This window comes from Xiphias gladius, chromosome 10, assembly GCF_016859285.1.
Source record: "Xiphias gladius isolate SHS-SW01 ecotype Sanya breed wild chromosome 10, ASM1685928v1, whole genome shotgun sequence".
Classification (NCBI taxonomy): Eukaryota; Metazoa; Chordata; class Actinopteri; order Istiophoriformes; family Xiphiidae; genus Xiphias; species Xiphias gladius.
This window is the reverse complement of record NC_053409.1, coordinates 21,674,336-21,698,577: the sequence shown is the minus strand read 5'-3', so window position 1 is coordinate 21,698,577 and position 24,242 is coordinate 21,674,336. Positions and strand designations below refer to the sequence as shown.

The 24,242-nt window shown below is 43.1% G+C and overlaps 1 protein-coding gene and 1 long non-coding RNA gene across 7 annotated transcripts in view; one reads left to right on the top strand and one right to left on the bottom strand.

Moving 5' to 3' along the window:
- Positions 1 to 10,204, bottom strand: part of slc8a3 (solute carrier family 8 member 3) — a 102,309-nt gene extending 92,105 nt beyond the window's left edge. For all 5 annotated transcript variants that reach the window (XM_040137289.1, XM_040137290.1, XM_040137293.1 and 2 more), the window contains exon 1: positions 8,407 to 10,204. In XM_040137289.1, coding sequence (XP_039993223.1) covers positions 8,407 to 10,187 — 1,781 coding nt within the window. In that variant the 5' untranslated portion in view covers positions 10,188 to 10,204. The remainder of the gene's footprint in view (positions 1 to 8,406) is intronic.
- On the top strand, positions 127 to 22,140 carry LOC120794965. Of its 2 annotated transcripts, XR_005708185.1 has the most exons (4): positions 127 to 264; positions 2,876 to 3,005; positions 6,741 to 6,782; positions 6,925 to 7,462. It is a non-coding gene; the product is annotated as an uncharacterized LOC120794965 (long non-coding RNA). The 2 variants fall into 2 exon arrangements; XR_005708184.1 differs by lacking the exons at positions 6,741 to 6,782; positions 6,925 to 7,462 and adding an exon at positions 21,968 to 22,140.
- Positions 22,141 to 24,242: the final 2,102 nt, after the last annotated feature.

Below are 24,242 nucleotides of genomic sequence, written 5' to 3'. Positions count from 1 at the left end.
AGGCTGTGGATATCACATCCAATAAAAAGTTCTTGTCAGCTCTAGGAGGCAGACATGAAAAATTTTTCCCGGCAGGCAGTTCCTATTTACAGCACATCTGATATGACTGAGGGCAGCATTAGAGTACTTGAAGTGTCTACTCACAAACTAGCTCGCACTCATTAAAGACACATATGTAATTCCCCAGTAACCTCAGGTTTCAGGCTGCAGATGATCACAACGTCAGCTGTAAGCAGCTCCCTTCACTGTGCGGATGTTATAGTGGTGAGTAGGACACATTTTGGGGGGATCTGGATTTTTGTTTGTGATATGTAGAAGAGCTTTGGATTCCAGTGTCTGTAAAACTGAGAGATACGGTGGGTTTACAGCAAGAATGGGAACAGAAAATTAATCGGCAGGACGGCAAAAAATAGGAAAATAAAGCAAATGTTTATTATATGAACAGAAGCATCATCTGGAGCCAATCACAGTTTAAAGAGTCGGTTCACCCAAGTTACAAAAAAATAAAAATAAAAAAATCAAATACCACCCTAGCCACGCAGATAACTTTGGTTTAAATTGCCCGCTTTTTAAAATACAGTTTGTATGTCTCTTGTACTTAGATCAGGTCTGAGATTTTAGCAGACAATTACTGTAACTACAGCTAAGCACGGAGGACTTGTCCCAGTAAGGACTCATTTGGTGATTTGCAGATAAAAAAATATGTCTAGAAATCTCAATTAAAACAAGGCGTAATTTGGTGGGAAAATTCCTGTTTTTCGGCCACCGAAGTTACATATAACTGTCTTTTCGAAGGCATTTAAATAACTATATATTATAGTCAGGCTTGTCAATAGTTACATTTGTCTTAAGTCTCTAGATATTTTACACTTTTCAACTAACAAATCACCAAATCAGTGCTTACTGGTGCCATTTCTATCTGGTTTTCTTACCTGGTAAGGACATATGAAGACCGAGCTGATTATGAAGTGAGGAATTAGTGGGACCAGTAGCCTACAAGCCATGGGGGCGTCTCTGCGGCGACGAACCTAGCACAGAGATGCTTTGAGCTAAATGCTAACGTCAGCGTGCTAATATGCTGACGGTTAGCAGGTATAATGTTTACCATGTTCGTCATCTTAGTTTGGCGTGTTAGCGTGCTAACATTTGCTAATAAGCACTAAACACAAGTACAGCTGAGGCTGATAGGATTTTCATTAGTTTTGCAATTAAACAAACAACATAAACCAAGGTATTGGACAAATTAATATTTTCACCTGATAATGGTGTTAGAGTAAAAAGTCTGGGAATAACCAGAGTTATTTCAATTTATCCTGTTTTTGTTTTTTGTTTTTTTTGTTTTTTTTGTTTGTTTGTTTTTTGCTTTTAATGCTACATTATATGGAAACCATCCCCTTAATGCAGCATTCAAATTCTCTAAAGGATCCAGCCTGGAAAAGCATTGAAAGTACTACCATTTTGTCAACTGAGCACTTAAAATAACTCACTTTACCAAGAAACTTACCGAAAGTTTGCACCATCAATCACTTTTTAAGAGCAGGCGTCATGTTATCTTTTCCAGAATCAAACCAAATTTTAAAACAGTGCAGTGTTTATTTGTTAAAACATTGTAGCTAAACACTTTGACAGTCAAATGGGTCAAGCTGATGCACTTACCTCTACCCTCACTATATCAGGCCTGAGAGACTGTCAGAAGTTTGGAGAGCCTGAATATATGATCCTCAGTCAGATTTACACACAAACACTCAGGGGGAGGCTCGGAACTGGCGACACGCCCTGCACTGAATTGTGTTATAAATAAGCTTTAACTTAATTGCATTCCCCCAACTGGGAGGAACAAACGCAGGGCCAGCATATTTATTGCCACTCAACCTGTCCATGAGTTAGTGCGTGTGTGTTTGTTTCTTTACAGTATTTGCAGGCAGGAGCCAAAGTGCACAAGCTACAATAAGTTTGCAAAGATAAGAAATGTTCTCATGAATCTTCCAGTACCTGTATATCCCTGGATGTGTTAGGTCCTGTTTCAAACAATCCTTTATATATTTATATCCATCAATCCATCTATATATATACCTATATCTATATAAATATATATCTATATCTATATATAGATATATATAGATATATCTATAGATATATCTATATATCTATAGATATATATATATCTATATAGATATATATTTATATAGATATCTATATATCTATATAGATATATAGATATATATAGATATATAGATATATAGATATATATAGATATATAGATATATATATCTTCATGCCATTTTCATGCCATTTATGGCCAGTTACTGCTACTAAGGATACATTCACTCCACCACAGAGGGTTTATATTTAGCCATGCTAGTAGGGTGGCTCTATGGTAATGTTGGTCGACCACTTTGGTGAGACCGAAATATTTCAACAACTGTTGGTTGGTTTGCCGTGAAATTTGATACAGACATTCTCTAGTCCCCAGAGTATAAACCCTACTGTAGTGATCCTCCGATTTTTCATCTAGTGGTATCATCAGGTCAGCATTTATCCAGTTCTTTGGATTATGACATTCCCATCAGCCAACTTTGTGTTTAGTTACCAATTAGCAAATGTTAGAACTGCTGTGTCTGAGTACGAGCCGTGCTGGCGGCTGTGTTGACGTTCAGTCTCGTTAGTTATTCATATGATATTCAGCTTTGAATGAAAATGTTTTAGGCATTGATGTTTCATGTAATTGTTGTTTTAGCATCATTTAAAGACCTATATTTAGAACCCGTTTCACTATGATATATAGTTATTTAAATTCTGTTTAAACTATGGCTAACATTAATACAGTATAAACCTGGTTTTAACCTGGGTTTTTGGCCTTTTTTTTTTTTTTCAGCATTTTCATCTTCACCAAATCAGGTGATAGAACAGATAAAGACAGAATGACAATGTGGGGAGAGACAGAAGAGTATGACAAGCAGTAAGAAAAAAGCCACAACTGAACCAGGGACCTCTGCAGTTATACGGTATGCATCCCAACCACTACGCCTCCAGAATGCTAACAACATGTTGATTTTTTTTTTTTCTTTTTACCCTCCTCACGGAATAAGGCCATCATGCTTAGCTTTGGTTACAGCAACTGAAATTTGATTTTTTACCTGCCAAAATCTCATACCACAACAAACCATAAAATGAGCCACATGTGAGTCAGTGTGACTTTTGTATACAAGCCCTGGTTCATGTTTATCCAAATGTAAATGAAGCAAACATAAAAAATACTATAAAACAAACTTCACCGCACAACAAAAGAAAACAAAGTGAGATTGCACCCCGAGGCACGGTGGAAATACAGAGATGCAATTATTGAGAGAACAGAAACTATGATGCTAGCATGAATAAAACAACAAAAGTCCATTGAATGTGCTTAGCTGAGCTGGAGATGATCCTGACTGTGTGAGAGAGCTGGCTGCAGGGTGGTAAGGTAAACCTCACTGGTCTATTCCGGGATGCCTGAGAAAGTGCTGGCAGGGGGAAAAGCTGAGCGGTCAGCAGGATGAAGATCAGCGTGGACATGTGTTCTGTCAGTCATGACGCCCAGCGGGGTGACAGTGACACATTCCTGAGATACTAAGGAAGAGGGTTGGGTGAGGGCCCTACAAGAACCGGAGGACGTGGGGCAGATAGCAGGGGGGGAAAAGGAAAAGCGTGTGCATCATATCATGAGCACAACGCAACCCCCTGCATGATGCTATTTATATAAAAATATAAGGCAGGTTTGAAAGCTCAGGCGAGTCATGCTCATACAGCATGACCACAGTGGCAGTTAGTTTAGCTGATTCTGGTCACACCACTCATTTGTTTATGAATCCATCAGTGCCTAGCTAAACATCCAACTCCCTGGGGATGGAGCTTCTCCACCTCACAGCTGTGTTATCTTCACTCGGTCAAAAGAAAACAGAAGCCTGCGACCTTTACCCAGTTAATATGCTCAGCAGGAGAGTGAGTATATACCAGTGGTTTCTGACCCCCCCCCCCCAAAGGGTTTCAAGATAAATCTGAGGGGTCACAAGAGGATTAAAACCTTTTCCTTTAAAAAAAGTGCTGCGTAGGGCTGCATCTAAAGTTTATTTTCACAACTGATTAATATGCAGATCCTTTTCTTGATTCGTTTTATCTATAAAAATGTCCATCAGAGCTCCCCAGAGTCCAAGGTGACGTCTTCAGATGTCTTATTTTATCCAAATAACAGTCGAATTCAATGTAAGTTTGTAGAAGACTAGGGAACCTACTATACCAAATAATCACATCGGAGAAGCTGTGACAAGACAATTGAGGCATTTTCCTTGAAAAATTACTCAAAACAATTAATTGATTGTCGATCAATCGACTAATTGTTGCAGCGCTATTACTATTAGACACAACTGGCGTTTTTGTCTGACTTTTGTCTATTCTTTATTTTTTTGGCTTACTTATTGTGAAATACTGGATTTTTTTTTTTGTTTTTTTTGTTTTACCTTTTCATGCCTCTGAATATCTTTCAAGTTAAACAACACAAGAAAGAAAAAACATTCTCATGCAGAAATGATTAAGTCAAGTAATTGATTAGTTGATCGAAAAATAAATAAATAAAAGGCAACAATTTTGGTAATTGATTGATAATTTAAGTCATTGTCCCTGTGTCCCTGTTAGCCTAACGTAACCTAGTAGGGAGCACTTCATAGGTTTGACTGCCATAAAATGAACATTGAAGAAGCTTGTGGGGGCCTAGATGAAGTTCATAACTGTTGGCTTGGAGCAGAAGCATTGCCACCAAAAAACTATTAAACTCCATCCTTCGCGCTGAGAACTATTGTCTGGCTAAGAACTGGGGTGATGTATTCCAGAGCTCCAGATTAGGACTGTAATAAATTTCCACTCTAGTTGATAACAATGGGCCCGAAGTGTGTCAAAAGAGATTGAGAGTCAATGCCTCGTAAAACAGAGTGAGAGAGAAAGGACGTGCGTGAGAGCCGAAGTATTATGTGGTCTAATTGACCTAAAGGACATCAAAAAAAAAAAAAAAAAAACTTTGCCCTTTTGACAGGGAGCACACCCTGCCCTCATTTAGTCGCCACAATTAGCACTGAATTAGCAGTAAGAGGGAAAAGCTTTTTTTTGTGCCAAGGAGGGAATCCTTATGTAATTTTAACAGCTATGCAAAGTGGAAATAAACATTTTCATTTTTCAATTTCCATACACACCAGTGGTGGAATATGAATGTGAAGTCAGCGAAGGCAAATAAATTCTGTATTTTTTCATGTCTTGAGCATGAAAACGACCCTGAGGAGAGCTTTCAAGGCAGCGGAAGAAACATCATTGTAATTATGCCTTTAGTGAATATTCTACACATTCATCCCCTTTGTTTTGTGTATGGAAATGTTCTCATGAATCTTCTAGTATGCTTCTGGATGAAGCTGTCACTTCCACTGCTCCCCTTTGTCTTTTTTTATGGATGCACAAAGAATCTAATTCATCACCATCCGAGTGTAATTATGGAAATTTCTGGAAATTTGTTGGGAGTTCTGTAACAGTAGCATGCCATTTCGACAAAAGATCCAGAAGTCTTTGGAAGGGGGAAGGGAAGACTCTCATAATAATATGCAAGCGTGTTCATGAATATGAACAATCTTCATTGTTTTAACTGCTCAACCGAATAATCTCCTGTATGTTTTTTCAGTAATCATATAACATTTATCATTACTCTATAGTGAATACCTGAATCAACACTGACTACTTGAGTGACCACTTGTGCTGCCCCTTTGCAGTAAAAGTCACATTTTGTTTATTTTGTTCCCTGTCTGTCAGTGTGGAAACTGTAAATTGGCAGCATGACTGCACATGTGTCAACAAGACTATTTATTTGAATTTGATTCCACAGATGGTGATTCTGACACTTATTATGTAGTTATCATATCATCTTTTTTCTTTGCAAGCACACAGCCTCCTCTTTTGAATGTCACTGGAAATGTCAGAGTTTGCATTTACAAATGATTTAAAAGCAAAACCATGATTTTATTTCTTGCTCAAAGGACCAAAGGTCAGACCTTATGACCTTTGGCATGACCCTTCACCCAAGTCTTTCAACTTAACAATTCAACTGCATGCAGTTTTTTTTGATTAAACCGTAAATCTCCACCAACCCAGCTCGAAATAGAGGTATGTTTCTACAACAAAAAGGACTGGAGGAGGTTCAGCCTAACTCTGCCTCATATGGCTACTCCATGGTTTGAGATGGAGAAATTGATTATTTCTTGGTCCAGTACCAGTATCTTCCCCGGTCTATGCTGGTTGCCTGGCAAGAAATAGCAATATTTTTGTATGAATTAAACAAATGAGATAAAAGATGAGCTTAAGCACTGCTGGTGGGTGGATTTTGTTACATCTGGACAAATATTTTCTACTTCTCTGAAATTAATGGTGAGGGAATTGACATGACTGAATAATAGGGCAGGCTAAATCTCTTTAGGGCCGGCCCTTACTCCTCTATGAAATGTTCAACATCAATAATTATTTGGCCATAAAATCTGATTCTTCCCCCAGATCTGTAGTATTTATCTTTTTCTTTTATTTCTCATAAACGTAAGATTAAGAAACTGACAAAAGTTAATAATCTCTTTCACACAAGACCTTACTGTTATAGTAAAATGTTCTGAAGAAATAATTATTTGACCATACAGTCAGATTTTTCTCTCAGATCACTGCTTGTATTTATCAATTCACAGCATGTCAAGTCGTGCACTCTCACGTCGGAGCAACGCTGCAATGTAAGAACATCCAACTCGCAGCACAATGCGCAACACAATGAAAAGATCGATAGACCAGCATTCCCTCACAATGCCAACAACATCACAGCAGTCTCATAATAATAGTCATTCTCCACATCTCTCCCCTCTACTCCCCTGGCAGCCTTCAGGCCCGGCCCAAAAAGCATCTCTCACATAAATCAAGCAAAACCCCGAGAGCGCAGCAGGCCCCAAGAGCATGCTGATCACCCCGACACTCATTCCCCTGCCACCGGTCTCCTGGGCTGCCTAAGCCCACAGGAACCCACACCCTGGAGCACAGACCCTGCCAGTCGGCAACAGCATGCAGAGCGGGTCCTGAGTGCTGGGGGATTGGGATGTCGTGGACGCATGTCACTTTGATTCAGTGCCTACAGACCGATGTTTGAGATGCAGAGAAGCGGATTCAAGCTGTGACATAAACAAATCAATATTTCTCAAGAGGCGCAATTCTCTACACATGCCAGTCTCCCAGAGCACTGCCTTACATGCATGGGACAAAAGGCTGTAGTGTCATACAATAAATGGCCCCGATGCTATTTGCAGTACCGTACAGTATGTGGCTATTATCGCAATACTGCCAAACATACCCACTCAGTTGTAAGTCTATGTGTTTTTGTAGTGCAGTATTATACACAGACGGTATAGTTGACAAGGCTACATTACATACGCAATTTATATAAGACGTCAGTACTACTCACGGAGGCTTACCACGAAAGCTTTTGTAGCATGGCTGTCCCCAGAAGGAATCATTCATCTTGACACAGTCTACCTACTGATCTAAAAGACTGTCATGTACTGATTATTACATGAACCTGACCCCGGCCTTTGACCTTTGTTGTAATTCTCCCACTCTTTTAATATCCTGTTTCTGTTCCCCCCTGCTGCTTTGTTTCAACTGAAGTACGCGTGGAACACAAGCAAAAACTAAAGAAAAAGAGCAAAAATCCAAAGTTCCACAAAACGAAAGCAGCAGGGATTAGAGAATCAAGGGGAGGGTTACTTGAGGACTTCCTGTTTCCACGGTTGTGTGACGAATCCCAAAGTTGAATCCCTATTGCATGCGACACACACAGGATTGCTACAAAAGCTCTCTGATGAGAGCAAAATCTCTTGACAGGAAAACAAGGGGATATAGAGTGCACGCTCAGATGAGACAGTACGCTGCCTAACCATCTGAAGAAAAAAGCATTTAAAATTCACAGAGTGATGAACACAAACATAACATGAACAGCTTACGAAAGTATGTTCTAAATTAAATGATGTCAAGAGGCAAAGAAGGCAACATATTTATATCAAAAACAAAAGAGGTATGTATCTGGGAGACTATCAAACAGCTTTGAAGCTAGCTATCATATCATATACATGTACTGTAGATGTCATTTCTTGACAGGTTTAGCACCATCAAACTGCAATTGTAAATCAAAAAAATACAAATCAATGGGATGCAAAAACAAGGACACAAAGAAAATAGCTCATTAATGTCTCCTGAATTCACCTCATTTTCAATACCCTTTGGTGATTAAAAATCAGATATTAGCCATATTAACTCATTAATGAAAAGCAACTTCCCCGCAACCATTAGAAAAACGGAATGCTGTCTTACCACGTCTCATCGTTTTTGAACTCAAGCTCTCCGTAGGTGTCTTCAAAGTCCTCTCCTCCTCCTTTGGCGAGCCCCTCCGTGGTGCGAAAAGGCACAATGACCGTCCCCCTTGCTCCAGAAGTCCTCAGCACTTTCACCTCCATAATACCGATGCTCTCACTGACATGCACTGAGTTGCTCTCAAAGGTGAAGATGCCCGAATGATCATCATCTAGAATGGTCACAGTGGCCACTGTGGGGAAGCCCAGCATGGCCTTTGGGTACGGGAGACTGTTGGGGGACAACACCTCGTCCTCAGTCTCCAGAACACGCAAATTACTGAGGCGCACAAAAAAGTGCTCGTCCTCTTCAAAGATATCATCGTCTATGATGCCAATGCTTATTTCCTTGATCATCTCTCCTGGTTTGAACACTACTGTACCCTCTGTGAACTCGTAGTCGGCCCCAGCATTAGCCGAGCCGTCCTCTGTCTTATAATCCACGTAGATCGTCTTGTTGATGTCGCCACCCTTTCTGGTGATGGTCAGAATGGCGGCACCACAGTTCTCGAGACACTGGTAGACAGCAGGCTCAAAAGTGATCCGAGACACGTATTCTTCTGGCTCTTCCACATGCACCTCCTGCACGCTGGCGCTCTTCTTCGCCTGTTCCGAGACGTGTTTCTTCAGGATATTTCCAGCGCCTGTCATCATGCGTGTGGCTTGGATGCGGTAGAAGGCACGGCTCTTTTGCTGGTGCGAGAGAGCATAGTAGTTGGCCATCTCAACCAGTTGATCCAACTCTTTCTCTGGGTGCTTCTGCTTCAGATCTTTCAAGATCCGGATCATGTCTCGCCGGGACTCATCTACCTCTTTGCTCTCAATTAAACCGATCAGATTGCTGGCCGCACCTCCATCCATGAAGTGAGAGTTGACCATCTTCCCGTCCATCTCAATCCCCTTGGAGCGTTCAGTCTCCGTCTCGATGATGACACCCCTGTGTTTGTCAGTGCGATACTTCTTGTGCATGAACTTATAGAAGAGCAGTCGTCTGTCTGCCACCCAGGCAAGGAGAACGCATATGGGGAAGAAGGCCAATGTAAGTAGACCCTCCCAGACCTGGACTACGTTGGGAGAAAACACAGCCAGGATCATGTAGAGCCAAATGTAAGCAAAGATGCTCCAGCCCGCAGTGACAAAGAACACTCTGAGGTGTTTGACCTTGCGTACCTCTCCTTGGGGAATGACAGACACACAGAGGCCAATGATGACAAACATATTGAAGGCTGCGCTGCCAACAATTGTGGAGGGCCCGAGCTCACCAGATTTGAACTCATGTCCACAAACCTCAATTACAGAAAGCATAATCTCAGGGGCAGACGAGCCTAAGGCCATGAGGGTGAGGTTGGAGACCGTTTCATTCCACACCCGGATTGTGGTGGTCGTCGTTTCCCCATTGGGCCTTTTGATGACAATTTCCCTCTCCTGGGAGGTGATCACTTCAATGGCCGCCATGAAGCGGTCAGCAATGATGGACACTCCGAGAAACATGTAGATCAGGGCCACAAAATACACAATGACCCGTGCGATCTTGTCTCCCATGGAAGGATCCTCTGGATACCATATGGGCAGGATGATCCCCGCATGACACTTGGAGTTCCCCTCGCAGGTCGCATTGCTGGGGCTGAGCTCAGGGCTCGGAGTCGTCCGGGCCTCTGTACAAAGGAAGGCTACAGCCACAGAGACCAGCCCCAACCAGAGGCAGGCTGACGACTCTGGCTTCACAGGCCTTGAACCCTCCATGCACCCTCCTTCGTCTTAAGGGTCCTTACCACACTGACAGTCCCTCTGGGATCCAGCACTGGGCTGTGTTTTTTCTTCACCCACCACCTAAAACACCAGACAGAAACAACAGAGATTATATGGATGTTATATTATATCTTTATTACAAAAAAAGAAAGAGTTTAGCCTCAGATGTTAGAAACAACATCCAGACGGGGACAACAGTGATAAAACAATTGCATCATGTTGCTTTGGGTCTTCCTGGTAGATGAATGAATGCATCTATTGCTTGATATATATTTATTGTACTTAGTTAATGCATTACTAATTAAAACCAGGTGCAATGCATTCTTTTTTTAGTCACATAATATTTCAATACTAAATACAATCACATAATGGAATGACTTTCCCACCTCGGGGTATTTCCACATTGTTTTAAATCTTAAGTTTGAGGAGTAGTAGTTGTACAAGTGTGTAAGACTGTGTGTTTGCATTTCACAGAGAGAAACACACACTGTGTCTGAAGCAAGAAAGGAATTTCTCTGTTTTATACAAGTGCACAAATTTAAATGATCCTATTATTCCTGTAAGAATTTCTGCCTCCTACTTTACAAACAGCATAGTCATGAGACCTTTGTGTTATCTAAGAGAGGTGGGCTGTAAAACACTTCCTTATATTCAGAAATCCATGAGATGTTCAGGCCTTTAAACCACTATGTGAACAATGTAGATAGCATTAGTTTAATAAAGTCATAGCCTTTTGGCTCATTCCCAATCATAAAGTTTATTCTCAGTTAAGATGTGGATATGTGCGCCCAATAATGTGGATCTGAGCATGATTGTCTGAAATCTCAGGTGTAATACACAGCTCTCAACCAAACAGCTCGCTCAGCAGGCGTGAAATGTTGCCAAACTAAGCGCTGTCCAAAATGTCGCATTGGCAAAAAAACAGCAGAGGGGGGCAGGAGACCGTCAAGAGGCAAAATAAAACAAAGGGTACAGATGTCCTGTCCAAATTCATTATATACTGAGGCCTAAATGCACACTTAACACTTCCGCAAGAGAGGGAAGCATTACAGTAACAATCTAGACATTGTCCGAATTCATAAAAGCTCAAGCTAAGCATCTTATGCCCCTCTTCGGCTCTCATGAGATAGGACTTGACAATTCTTTTGATCCTAACAGCTGAGGCCAAAGGCAATGGGAGCTTGAAGAACAGTTAACCACCTCAAACTTAGAAGATGTAACACAGGGGATTTATAACTGAGGCTCTCTTTTCAGTGGTATCTACGATAATTTAGTGGTTCAGGAGGTTGGGTGGGGCCATTCCTCAGCCTTCACCACACCTTTGGGACCCATGAGGCACACAGGCAGTTTAGTCTGAATTAAAATTATCTCTTCAGAGAGATACAGACAGTGGAGTTAATCATTCTGTCCTGAATTCACTGGAGGATTACATTTCTTTTATTACTGTCACATTAGTTTCCCTTTGGTTTTTTTGAGCTAAATGTATTCTGAGTCTTTTTTACATTTTGTACCAAAAAGTGCATTCTTGTGTTCTGATTTCTGGTTAAAGGGTTGATTACCTCTGAGGCTGCCCACTCTAAAATGTGTACAGTATGTACACATGCTACTTTAAGGCAATTTGGATAAAAGCACCCATTAAATAGCAGATGTTATGTTTTGTAAAGCAGATGTCTTATTTGATTTAACTATTACTTACTACACTGCATCTGAAGACTTAGAATAAGTCCATCTACTAGAACTCCCAGGTGATATTTTTGGAACTGATATCTATCACGCAGATGGACCATTGGCCAGTTTGGATAGCTGACAGAATTTCAAAGGAGGTGTGGATGGTCAAACAAGAGCTGGCATATTTGCAGCACTCACACATATTTAAAGGCCAAATATTGTCTCTGGAACCTGAGCAGTGTCAACAAACACCTAATGTCTGAACAAAAAACTAACAAAGTTTCCATCAACATCTTGTGTGCAAACTCAGGCATTAGCAAAACCAATTAATCTATTTTGGAATAAATTATTTCTAATATGTTCTAATTTAATGGCTCATAGGAACAAATAATTTCATCACTTGCAGTGTTATTATGATGCCTTTTGAGGGATCATAACCACAATAGCAATCAGAGACGTATGTATTCCCAGAAGTGCTTTTTTTAGAAGTGATACAACATAAAAAGGGAGGATATCTCAACTTGAAATTAAATTCCTCAGATGTTAAAAAAAGACGTAGATTGCAGAGCAGCACACTGAGCTGAAGGAAAGAAAAGGGGATGACGGCAAACGGCACCAGAGACAGAGACAAAAAACTTAAATTTAAACAAATCAGCAGAGCCATTTATATGGACACGAGCCAGCTATGCAATCCCTGTGAGAACCGACAGCGTTGAGCACAAACAAAATCAAAAGGGAAATAATTGAGAGACGAAGTTGCAACTTAATGAGAGAAAAGTTGAATCTGAAAAAGAAGGTTTTGCACTGGTTTCAGATTTTTATATCAGTCTGAAAGTTTAACACAGCAACTCACCTAAAGAGTAAACTTTAAAAAAAACCTGTGCATTGCCCAAATTACAGTTATAAAACACCATTAACATGTACTGTAAAATTTGCAAAGATGAAAAACTGACAGCAGGGATAAATAAGATATTGTAGGCGCTTGGAGGCTAGCGGAACAGCAGTGCTGGTGACCGGCTAGCTTCTCCGTGTCTTTTTTATTTCACGGTGGCTAGCCCGGTAGGATGGACAGAAACTGCAATGAGGCAGAAATAGGCAAAGCGTCCAGGATTTAAAGGCTAGGGAGAGCCGCTCAGTATGTTACAACCGGGGGACGGGAATGATTAAACGACTGGTCATTTAATTGTTAGGTGGTATGCTAGTGGAGGGGTAACCTGAGTGTAAAGTGTCAGGTCGAAATCAACTCGTACATTTTAGACTTACCGAAATTATGTCAGCCCAATGTTTTAACCTGGGTCCACCTTTCTATTTTTATACTAGTCAATTGAAAAGCAACATGACTCAGGATTACTGCATTAAACTGGTCATTTTAAGTTGGTATGTTAAACTTGTTAGCAAACAATTGCTAATATACACCAGCAGTTACAAAGCAACATTATCATTCAGTTGGAGTCGTGTTTCTGCTGACCTGATGAATGTAAATCCAATATAAACTCTTTTTTAGCTCTGTTATGGTCTCCAGCAACTCCCGAGGAAACAACTATCTGGCTCTCTAGCTGTTAAGTCCTGCATTATATTTACCAGCTAGCTAGCAACTTTGTCTGTCTACCACTTGGTGCTGGGAGTGTGGTGTGCAGTTCTTGGAGCTTAAACAGCTTAAAACTTAAAACAGCTGCCTGCCACAGCCAAAAACAGCACTATGAGAACAGTGAGAGTGAACCAAATCAGTCAAGTTGTGGGCTGAAAACCAAAACAGTGAGCCGAAAGATGCTACAAAGCTCTGTCAAGCTGCGGGGAACTGCCGAGTCTGTGGGTTCGTCACTAAAAATGACCATCTTCACATACAAACAGTATTGTTAATATAAAAATATTGATTATGGTCGCTTTAAATTAGATGAAATTCCCTTATCCTTTTAACAACTCACTGTGATTCCCTGCAGCTTTAATGGAGGCAGAAGGAGACTCTTGTGTCTCCATGCGTGAATGTGTGTTATCAGAGTATCGGAGGAGGACGGTGATGAAAAAGAGTAAAATGAGCTCAGTCAGCCTACCCTGGATAAACAGAGGTAAAACAAAATGGCAAACAAGCCAAATACCCATGAATCCAAGAGCAAACTACCGGAGTTGTACAGAGAATTTTAAAGATATAAGGCCGTACAGTAACACTGGACAGATGGAGTCAATTGCCTGGTAACTACCTCCTGCCTGGTCTCGTTTCACTAGCTGAATAAAATCATGCTCAGAAAGATTATTTTGAAACTGTAAACTATAGTTTCCAGCTCTCTCAAGAGACAAATTAGATAATTAACACTATTACTTATCAGAAGTAGTAGTCTTAATCATTTTAAAGATAGTGTACCTGATAAATTTATTCCTTGTGCGTGTAAAATGAATTCCTCATCTTTTCAGTTTTTTTCTCATTGCAGCCCTAATATTGATATCACTGTACCGCTACTACCTCCTCTGCGACTGTTATTACCAAAAGCATTCTACTACATACCGCCCAACTAAAACTACTGAAACTACTACTACTTCTACTACTCAGCCATTACTGCTTCTACTAATCCTCTTACAAAACCTACCATGGCCTGAAAAGACAGCAATAAGGGGGTAATACAGCAAATAAGTATTTCATAGCGCTTCCGTAACATAACTTGCATAACAACCTCGTCTCTGAGAAATTACATTTATGTACTGCTAATCTGAAACAGCAAATATATATTAAAGAAAACATAATGCTGCCCGGATTACATCGTTTGTATTATTTAACTATTTTATGCTAATGTTTAGGGACTCATGGTGGCTGGTTAAAGATTGTGATATTGGAGATTGTGATATTGGAGAGACTCGCTGCTGCAGTTTGGTTAAGTTAAACAACTTTTAGTTGCAGTTAGCGTTAATAATTGATAACATACATACGAGTTGGAAGAGTTTTGTTTATTTACTGTAAATGCACACAGGTAGCATTAACAGGATTATTGTAGTAAGTTAAGTACTTATTGATTTCATTATGTATCTGCTTTATGTAGCCTACACCTTAATAATTTGGGAGGATAATGAAGCATATTGTTCAATTTCCACTGGATACCAGTGTATCATGTTAGTGTGCCCTGTACTATTGTGGTCTGAAAGGTCAATACTTGAAAACTTGAAATACTGGATACATTTAAAGGTAAAAAAACAACACTTTGACATCCTGGCCAAAACATGGCCAATGTTGAGGGGGGTTTAAAGGCTTCTGTGACCCAGACTCATTGAACAGCCTGGCATCAGTGCAGAGATATTCCCTTATAAATTTTCTGAGTGAGTCTCGGGCCTTCTGGCCAGTCAGACAGGGCCAAAGTCAGGGGTGGGAGCTCACGACCGTCAATCAATTCGTGAACACGCATTTGGTCTACGACTCCTCTCGCAGTGAGGCTTCGCGCTGCTGGATGTCGTCGCTACCGCTGACTCACGGGCCAGCGAGCTCCCGATTCCTGCGGGATGTAGGTGAAGGGCCGGTTGGAGCGTGACGGAGCAGGGAGAGGGAGGGGTAGGAGATTAGCCTGATTTCCAGAACTTGCATATTGTAGCTTTAATTTCCAGGAGACACTGTCGTCCGTAAAATTGGGGGACTTGTGAGAGACATATTCCTTTTAAAAATGGTCCAAATCAAAGCAGCATCAGACAATATATCTTGACTTAAAGGCCCCATCTATCACCTGGTATTAACATGTTATCTGTATCTGGATACATTATCTGGATAATAACATCTGATCCACGGGCCTTTGCATTAACGCCTGGTGTTCTCATTATCTTGATTCTGACTTTCACTGGGATCAGTTCTCAACGCTCAAATCAGCGAGGCAGGGTTGGTGAAGTTGTCGACAAACATGGCGTGTCCCAGATTGAGGAAAGCAACGCCATGGATGGGCATCATTCAATTTTAAGTCACTTTTTGTGAGGAAAGACTTTCTAGCTACTGCCACTACTCATAGTTTATGCCGGGCAGCTTGAGATAGGAGGAGGAGGTGGAGTGAGGTGACCCTTTTAATTAGCTTTGTTTTCTCAAGAACTTAGTCAAACTGTACAAACTGCATTTACACCTGACTGAGAGCTGATCGCAGTATGAGCCAGATCACCTCTTGATGGGACAATTCATTCTTCGTGCATTTACACTCCGCATCAAAATGCGTTTTTCCCTATCCAGATATGATATGCAGATGCAGATCACATGTTGGTGACAGTGGTAAATGGGGTCTAAAGCCGCATTTAGAGTCGACTCAAGGGGTTAAAAGCGACTGTGTTTAGATTCTTTCATTTACTTTTTGATACAGAGCCATGGTAGGTTACACAGACAGATTTATAGAACTGGAGTTACACCCAGGTTACTTATAATGTCATTTGCTGTATCTCATTAGGGAAAAGGTGACAATCACTGTGTTTAAATCCGTTTGGTCATGCAGAGCAGCAATCGCCGTGAGCAGAGGGTTTGCAGCGTAATCGCTTTGTTCAAAAACTGAAATGGGGAAGACTACCGAGAGTCTCTCTTTAACTTCCTTTAACATTGCCTTTGCGCGAAACGAACTCCGCCGCCATCAGAAGCATGAAAAGGGGATAACACAAGCAGACGATCACAGTCCTGGCAGCTCCCACGCCAGTCTCCGCTGATGACCATGGCCCCGCACGTCAGCTGCGGCGTGAGCCTGGAGCCTAGGCACGTAGCCCCGGTAGGTGTGGCGTAGCCCCCTACCACAGAGGCATACACAGTGTCTATCCGCGGCGTCTTTCATCAGACCGGAGAATGCCCCCCCCCCTCATCTTACAAACTCCACGCCCACAGTTCGTAACACAGGATGTTTGTTATACACTCAGTCCCAGATAACCCTGCTGACGTCATCAGGGTTAGATTTTTTTCGACTTCTCCTCGGCAGCCACAGAAGACACTATATGAGGGTTCTCGCAGGCTGAGTAAGACTCCTCGTGATGAGTGAACTGACGTAAAATAATCCTTTAACAAAATCGGAATAGTACACAAACGCTGGCAATACAGCCAATAGGGATTGATTGACCGATCGACTGATTGAGAAATCACTTAACAAACACAAAATTTTTAGGCAATAATGTAAACTCATTAAAAAGATTGCATTAAAGTACTCAGACAGACCGTCCAGGTGTATGACCTCACAAGGATTTTGTATTGATTTTCTATCTCCATATCGATTTCCTATCTCCACACAAATTGCACTGAGTGCTGTTTGGCGATGGAGAGTGAACAATTCCATTACTCTGTGTGTATCACCATCAGAGCCATGACCCCCTAAATGAGGAGCAACATAAAACAATTTGCATACTAATTACCGTTTTAAGGATTGTGTTTTTGTGTTGCGAATATAGCGACGGACTGCCACTGGAATTTAATCAAGAATTACATTTCTGAATCCTGATTTAATTCAGAAGCAGCTGCCCAAAAAAAGTATTCAAATCGACTGAAAAGACAGGGACTTAAGAGCCATATTGCAACTGACATATCTAAATTGAGGGTGAAGTTCAGCTTTGACATGTTCCAATTAAATCCGAGACCTCTTGAACCACAAATAGTTGAGGGTGAACCTACTTAAACTCAATTTACACAACTTTTAACTACATTTTTCCTTAGGAAATGTAAGGAAGTAGAACTCAGTGATATTTACTAAATCAAACATCCCGGAAATTTGGCTAAATGCCTCTTCATTTAACATCCAGTGACATATATGATGACTGCTGAGGCCGACATGCAGAATTTAATGCTAAACCCCGGGGTGGAGGATGGGAGGGTGGAGGTCCCTAGGAAAATAACATGGTGTGGAGACGGGCAGTCAGAAGTTACCGTTCATTTTAACCCATCTATAACAGCGACCATGTAACAATGTTCGAATGACAAAATCCCAATATCTAGTTTTATATCACAATATTGATACTACTCCTTATAATATACTGTGTCTCCCAGCTAATAAATCCAACGGATAAAAATTCATTAATAAATCGGTTTACTGATTTTTCTTTTTTTTCCAAGGAAAAACTACAAACATGCAAATTCCAAAAACATATTTCGTGATTTTCCTGACTTCTTTTCCTGCCAAGGTGGGAAAAAATCCTGAAACAGCACGCAGACCACCGTCGGGGGGGATATCAGCACCCCCCTCATTTAAATCCAGACTGATGCAATACCTTCGGGGTTACGAGCTCTTAAGGCACTCTTACGCCATGAGAGCTCGATTTCTGGTAAATATAACCCTCGGCGAAGATCGAAGAATTTATCAAATGAGAAAACGCAAACGGGTAAAACGACCAGCCAGAGAGCTGAGTGAGTGAAGTGTGTTGGGAGGGAGACGGTGTGTTGCGAGCGTTGCGGGCTTCCGTGATCGGGGAGCGACCTCCAAGAAATCAGCTGGCCAACAGAGAGGTTTCGAGGCAAATATCACACGCTTGTCTGGCCTAGCTCTCGGGCGACTAGCAGATCGAATCGATTAGTCGATCGACAGATGATAGGCAACTGTGACGATAATCAATTAATCATTCAAGTCATTTTTTTTTTTAAATAAATACATAAATAAGATGAAAATATATCCGGTTTGCTTTTTGACCGTTGAACGAAACCAGCTCTTTGAATATGTCAGCTTTGGCTTCGGAAAATCTCGAGGGGGGGCATTTTTATTATTATGTGACACTTTACGGGGCCGAACAATCGACTGATCTTTAAAAAAAATAATAATCGATAGACAGGCAGCCTTAGTTTTTGCCCCTGATCCGTCAAACTCTAGAGGACTTACCACGCTAAGATCGCGGATTTGAATGAAAGGCGCACATTAATGTTTCGTTTAGCGCATCTTGAGGCTGATCGCCGTGCCCCCCCCCCCCCCTCTGTGTTCCCCGGCCGGGGCTGCGACCGGGGCCGGGAGGAGACGGCGGCTGCTCTGCTCACGGATCTCTTTCCTCTCCCCCAAATTTGGTGAGAGGGTCCTGCTCAAGGAGCAAGACTCAGCTGCCGCTGATCAATCACCGTGAGGCCGTTTCGCTCACCATACCGATGCAGGGGCTACCTGAGGGAGGGAGGGAGGGAGGGAGGGAATCCCCGCCGGAGCACCCAAAGGCCCGCAACAGTAACTTATAGGCCTGCGTGTGCAGATGCTTTTATTATGGATGTGCTGAAATTAACATTCATAATTGAGCTCGGGAGACACTCGTCTCCGGGAATCAGCTCTCGACCGTGGCGGGCGATGCACGGGACACCGCATGTAAGAGCAAAAATATGCCCAGGCTCGAGATTCATACATAAAAACTGGAAACCCAGGTGCTCAGCCAATCAGCGGCAGGACGGGCTCGGCGGGCTGCAACAACCGGCATCCGTTACGTGCGCTGACAGACGCCAATTATTTTAATGGCACACCCATTAGAGACGCTCTCACGGATCCGTTTCGGCCGGTTGCAATGGATCGTGTCCGCAGAGGGGCGAGAGAGGGGGAACGGGAGCGGAGGGGGGCAGGTTAACGGACGCCCCGGAGTGACGGACCACATCCAGACCCCATCGGTTAGGCTGTCGACGGGGCTCGCGGCCACGCGGATCTTGAAAATGCGTCTGATGCGTTTCACCAGAAAAGCCCGTCTGGGATCGCTCATTAATACCAGTGAGTTTGCATCGTGCGTTAGTCCTTGTAACCTACCTGGATCTGTATTCCGGGGAGTTTATGTAGCGACTGCGAAATAGCTCCTGTCCGCCCCCTTTATTATTGTTTTGCCGCTCAGATCAGCCTGCCCCAACAGTCTCAGCACGAGCTCGCCGGTCGGATCTCTTGAGTCGAACGTGCTCCTCGGACTGAATTCCCCCGTCGGAGCCGCTGTGTCGTCCTCATGTGCGGAGAGGCAGGTCCCCAGCCCGCTCGGTACCGGCGATTGGATCCAACCGGCCAGAGGTGATCGCCTTTCGTCCTCTCCTGCCTCGGCGCCCTCCTCCCCAGATCCTCCCCGTCTGACGGACTGACCGGGTCGCAGAGCTGTCAATGACGAGGGAGGAGGGAGAGGGGGGTGGTGGTGGTGGTGGTGGGGGTGGGGGTGTCGGTATTTTAAGGTTGCACCCTTGGTGGAGATGGATCTTCCGAGCCCGTCCGCACGGCTCTCCCTCCTCCCGCAAGCCGTGAATCAGCGCTCTCCTCCTCCGCCTCTCTCCGCTGCGATAGCGCAGGAAAAATCTGGGATGTCGCCCTCGTAGGCAGGCACCGCCGAAAAGCTCCCGTGCGCCGGCGCCTCTCCACACAAATGCCGCGCCGCGATTAAGACGAACCACCGTCTTCCCTAAGGGGCCGCGCTCAGCTGTGCACACCGCTTTTCTTTTTTTTTTTTTTTTAAGTTGCCACGGCTGTCCGCTCGGACTTTGCGCACCGCCGGAGTGGCCACGATCCGTCTCCTCTGCGCTGGCTGCAGGTCCGTCTCTGGAGCTTTCAGCGATTGCCGGAGAGGAGCTTCATCTATGAACTGTCATCCTCGGATCATCATCATCATCCTCATCATCGCCATTATTATTATTAATAATATTAGGCCTCTTCTCGCGCGGTGGAGGTGTGAAATGGTTGCGCCCTACAGCCCTCCGCCCCCCATTTGTAAAAGTCCCATAGACGGGCTCGGTTGGGCGCGCAGCTACGTCACCATCAGCTGAGAGAAGAAAGCCTGCAACGCAAACCCTGTACATCATCCAGGCCCTCAGCCCACCACGACAACTGTTCAGAATGGGGGGGGGGTCCTAAACTCTGTAGGTCTGAACCGTTTGACACATGCTGCTAATTCCATAAAAAACTAAGTGACAGCAGCACGATGACCCACTGACATTTATTTTTGGCCACGGGCCACAAACACCACAGACTGGCAATGTATGAGGCTGCATAAATGCAGAGAGTGGGTAAAGCCAAGTGTAAGGTTTATTTAAAAAAAAAAAAATAAATGCAGCTAATGACTATGATACTGGAGGCCTATGATTCAAATGCGTGTGGTATGCACAGAAACAAGGAAGTAGAAGTATGCAACTTCTTAAAGGAACTAACAAAAACAAAAAAACTAAATAATGGCACATTTATGAATCCATACATAGATAGAGTTTTTGGGGATTTTTTTTTAAACCACAGTGAAATCAGAACATTTCATGAGTGCTGCATCTTTTGTAGGATTTCATATGATAAGCTCTGCTCATCGAGACACATTCCACAGCACCAACACCAGACCAAGCCCGTGGTGGACAGAGGGGTCAGTCCATAAGGGAGCGGTTTCTGTGATCAAGAACCTAAATATCCCTCAATAATATTTCATTTTTTTTTTTTTAGGTTAGCTCTCCTCTAGTGTTAGAAATGTGACAAATAAAGTTAAGCTGTGGGGCAAAAGTCGAACCTGCAACACGAACAACAAGCGCGGGGCTGCGCACGGACAGATCATGAGAAAATGGGCCCCTGGCTTCTTATGAAGGACCCCCAGGACTGAAAGTTTGTGCCTCTTCATAGTCAGATTGCGTTGCTCTGTGGTCATTTTGCCTCTCTTTAGGATTGTTTAACCGACCTCTATGGCTTTCAAACAAGAAATATTAACTGTCCCTTCAAACAGAGCCTCTGATCCAGGGGCCCCCTGACCTCTTTGGCCCCTGAGCCTGTGCGGTAATGCTAATGAATCATCATAAAGCCTTTACAGTAGTTCATTTTTTAACATTTTGGGTCACATGCTTATTCCCCCTTCTTTTTTTTTTTTGCCAAGACTCAGATGAGAAGATATGATTCTCACGTCCGTCCATTAGATATGTAGCTACAATCAGCAGCCGGTTAGCTTAGCTTAGCACAAAGGCTAAAAACAGGGGGAAAACAGCTAGCCTGCTTCTGTCCAAAAGTAAAAAAAAAACACCTAGCAGCACCTGAAGACTTTAATCGGTGACGTTATATCTTCTTTGTTTAATTTGTACATGAACCAAAGTGTAAAAATGACGAGTTCATTTGGTGCCTTGTTTTTGACAAGTTGCGGCTGATTGCCTGGCAACCCAACAATGACTACAAGACTCCGTAACGGGCACCTCCTCACCGGCTTGTGTGTCTCTCTGTGTGCCCCCCTTCTTGCAGTTGCATTGCACAACCCGATGATCTTCCATCCCCAGTTGGATGCACTGCTAGCCAGCAGATAATGAGCTTCGCTGGGCACACACTCCTTGATGCAGCACAGTCACCCATAACCACTGCTGACGAGACAGACAAAAGCCCCAGAGACGAGAGCGAAGCAGAGGATGTTGACACTGCCACCACCTCTAATTACAGCATCACACAGGCCTGAAGAAAAAAAAAAAAAGAAAAAAAAACAGGGCAAAGCAAACTGTATATAAAATTAATAAAAGTATTAAAAAGCCTCTTAAATTAATTAGCAATTTATCAATAATGAATTATCATTAATCCACGCAGAAACAACATGGAGAGACTCGGAGCAGTCTTCTTATTGCAGTGAGCAGAGTCTCTTTTCTTTTGGGATGGAGCCTATATGCATAACAGGAAAAAAAAAAATCACTTGGGTCCGATTTTAATTACGTAGGCCGGCACTGTGGTACAGAATCTTATTAGCCTGTTCAGATTTCCATGCTTGTTAAATTCAAATATGAAATTCAAAAACAATCTCTTCCCAAATGGACGGGGGGGGGGGGGATTGAGCTGGGCCAATCTGGTCAGGCAGCAGCCCCCAACACCACCACCACGCCCATCCACCATCCTCCACTCCTCTCCATGTCATGCTGTAATTAGTATGGAGAATATGGCTGGATGTTTTAATGAAGTTCCCTTATCCGCAGGGGAAAGGGTGGGGGCAGAAAATGCACTGGACCGATTGGTGTGTGCCGGCTCCTCCAGTGTACCTGCAGCCAGCATGCATCGCGTGATTGGAATTCGATGCCGGCTCTTGCCTCTCTCATCAAAGTCCCGCATGCGTTCAGTGGTGATAAATGGATTATAGTTGTAATCAACACACCAGGGCTGCTTGTGCTTCCCACTGAGAGGAGCAGCACTCACAAGGGTGCGAGGCTTGATGGTCGTGGCGCTGGAACTGACCGGTTGCATTGATTCTCTGAGGGTAAAGTGGCTTCACCTATCCTCCGCCTCCAGTTTTTTCCCCCGCAGTACGCCTGACGGCGGTTGAGGCCCTGGATCACTTCCATTAAAACGCCTGGCGTGGCGCAGAAGCAGAAGCAGAAAAATCTGGAGCAGGGAAAGACACAGTCTAGTACGAGGGAATAGTGCTGCACTCGCAGCTCTCCGTGCCGCGTTCGGCGCTCTGCACATGCTGATCATTCGTAGGCTCAAGTTGCAACAGCTTCAGTGAGAAAAAAAAAAATAAAATAGTCAGGCAGTGACACAGTGGCCCTGGCTGGTGAGGGGGGGAGGTCACGAGGGGACTTAACACCGACATCACCCCTGGGCGACATCCACTAACGACAGTCGGTGATGAATGGTGAAGTTGTGAAATGAGAAAGGTAAAGAGTCACCTCACATCAGGATCTAAAGATCTTGAGGCTGCAGGGCCACTTCCGATCACCAGTGGAAGAGTGTGTTGGGAGGGCGGTGCGACGGTGGGGGGGGCAGACACAGAGCAAAGCACCAAGCCCCTTGAGGACTCAGTAGAAGAGATGCACGTCTGTTCATTCAAATTATACGAAAGAAAAATCCTCACTTACCACTAGTCCCAGCCGGCCATGCAAATGGTTTTGGTTTTATTTGCTCAGGTTTTAAGATATGGGTCTTAGACATCTCTGCCTTTACCCCAGTGTGAAGTTCATATGTGGTGTTCACAACTCTGAAAAATTAAAATTGAAAAACCTCAACAGCAAAATCTCTTTCCAGAAATGGCTCCTGTTACTGTGGGACAACGGTTCCCGAAGTGATATACAAAGCCATGTCTACTTGCGACCCCTTATCACATCTATGAGTTGTGAGCAGTTCAATAAAAGAGGGATTCCTCCTCTCACGTCGGTTAATTTGCAAAGGCCTCAAGTTTCAAGGCCTCAAGAGTTAAACTGCTGTCAGATGTCACAAGAGAAATGCAAAGATTATTGACAAGTCTGGAAAAATAAACCTGATTTTGAGGTGGAATTTTGTTTTTTTTCTCGTTCCTTAGTGCTTCATCAGCCCGGAAAGTGGCACAGTAAAATTCATTCGTGCATCCTGGTGATATACTGTAGATGGTGCTGGAAGCAGCATTGACCATCTGTGCTCTGGTAACTAACTGGACAAAATGTTAACCCTTCTTGCTTTGTGTTTGTACCATTGACTCCCGTGTCATAACTACTGCAAACCTTGCTGCATATCTTTGTAGAGCATTTCATACTTCAGCAGAGTAGGTTTATATAAGATGGTGCGA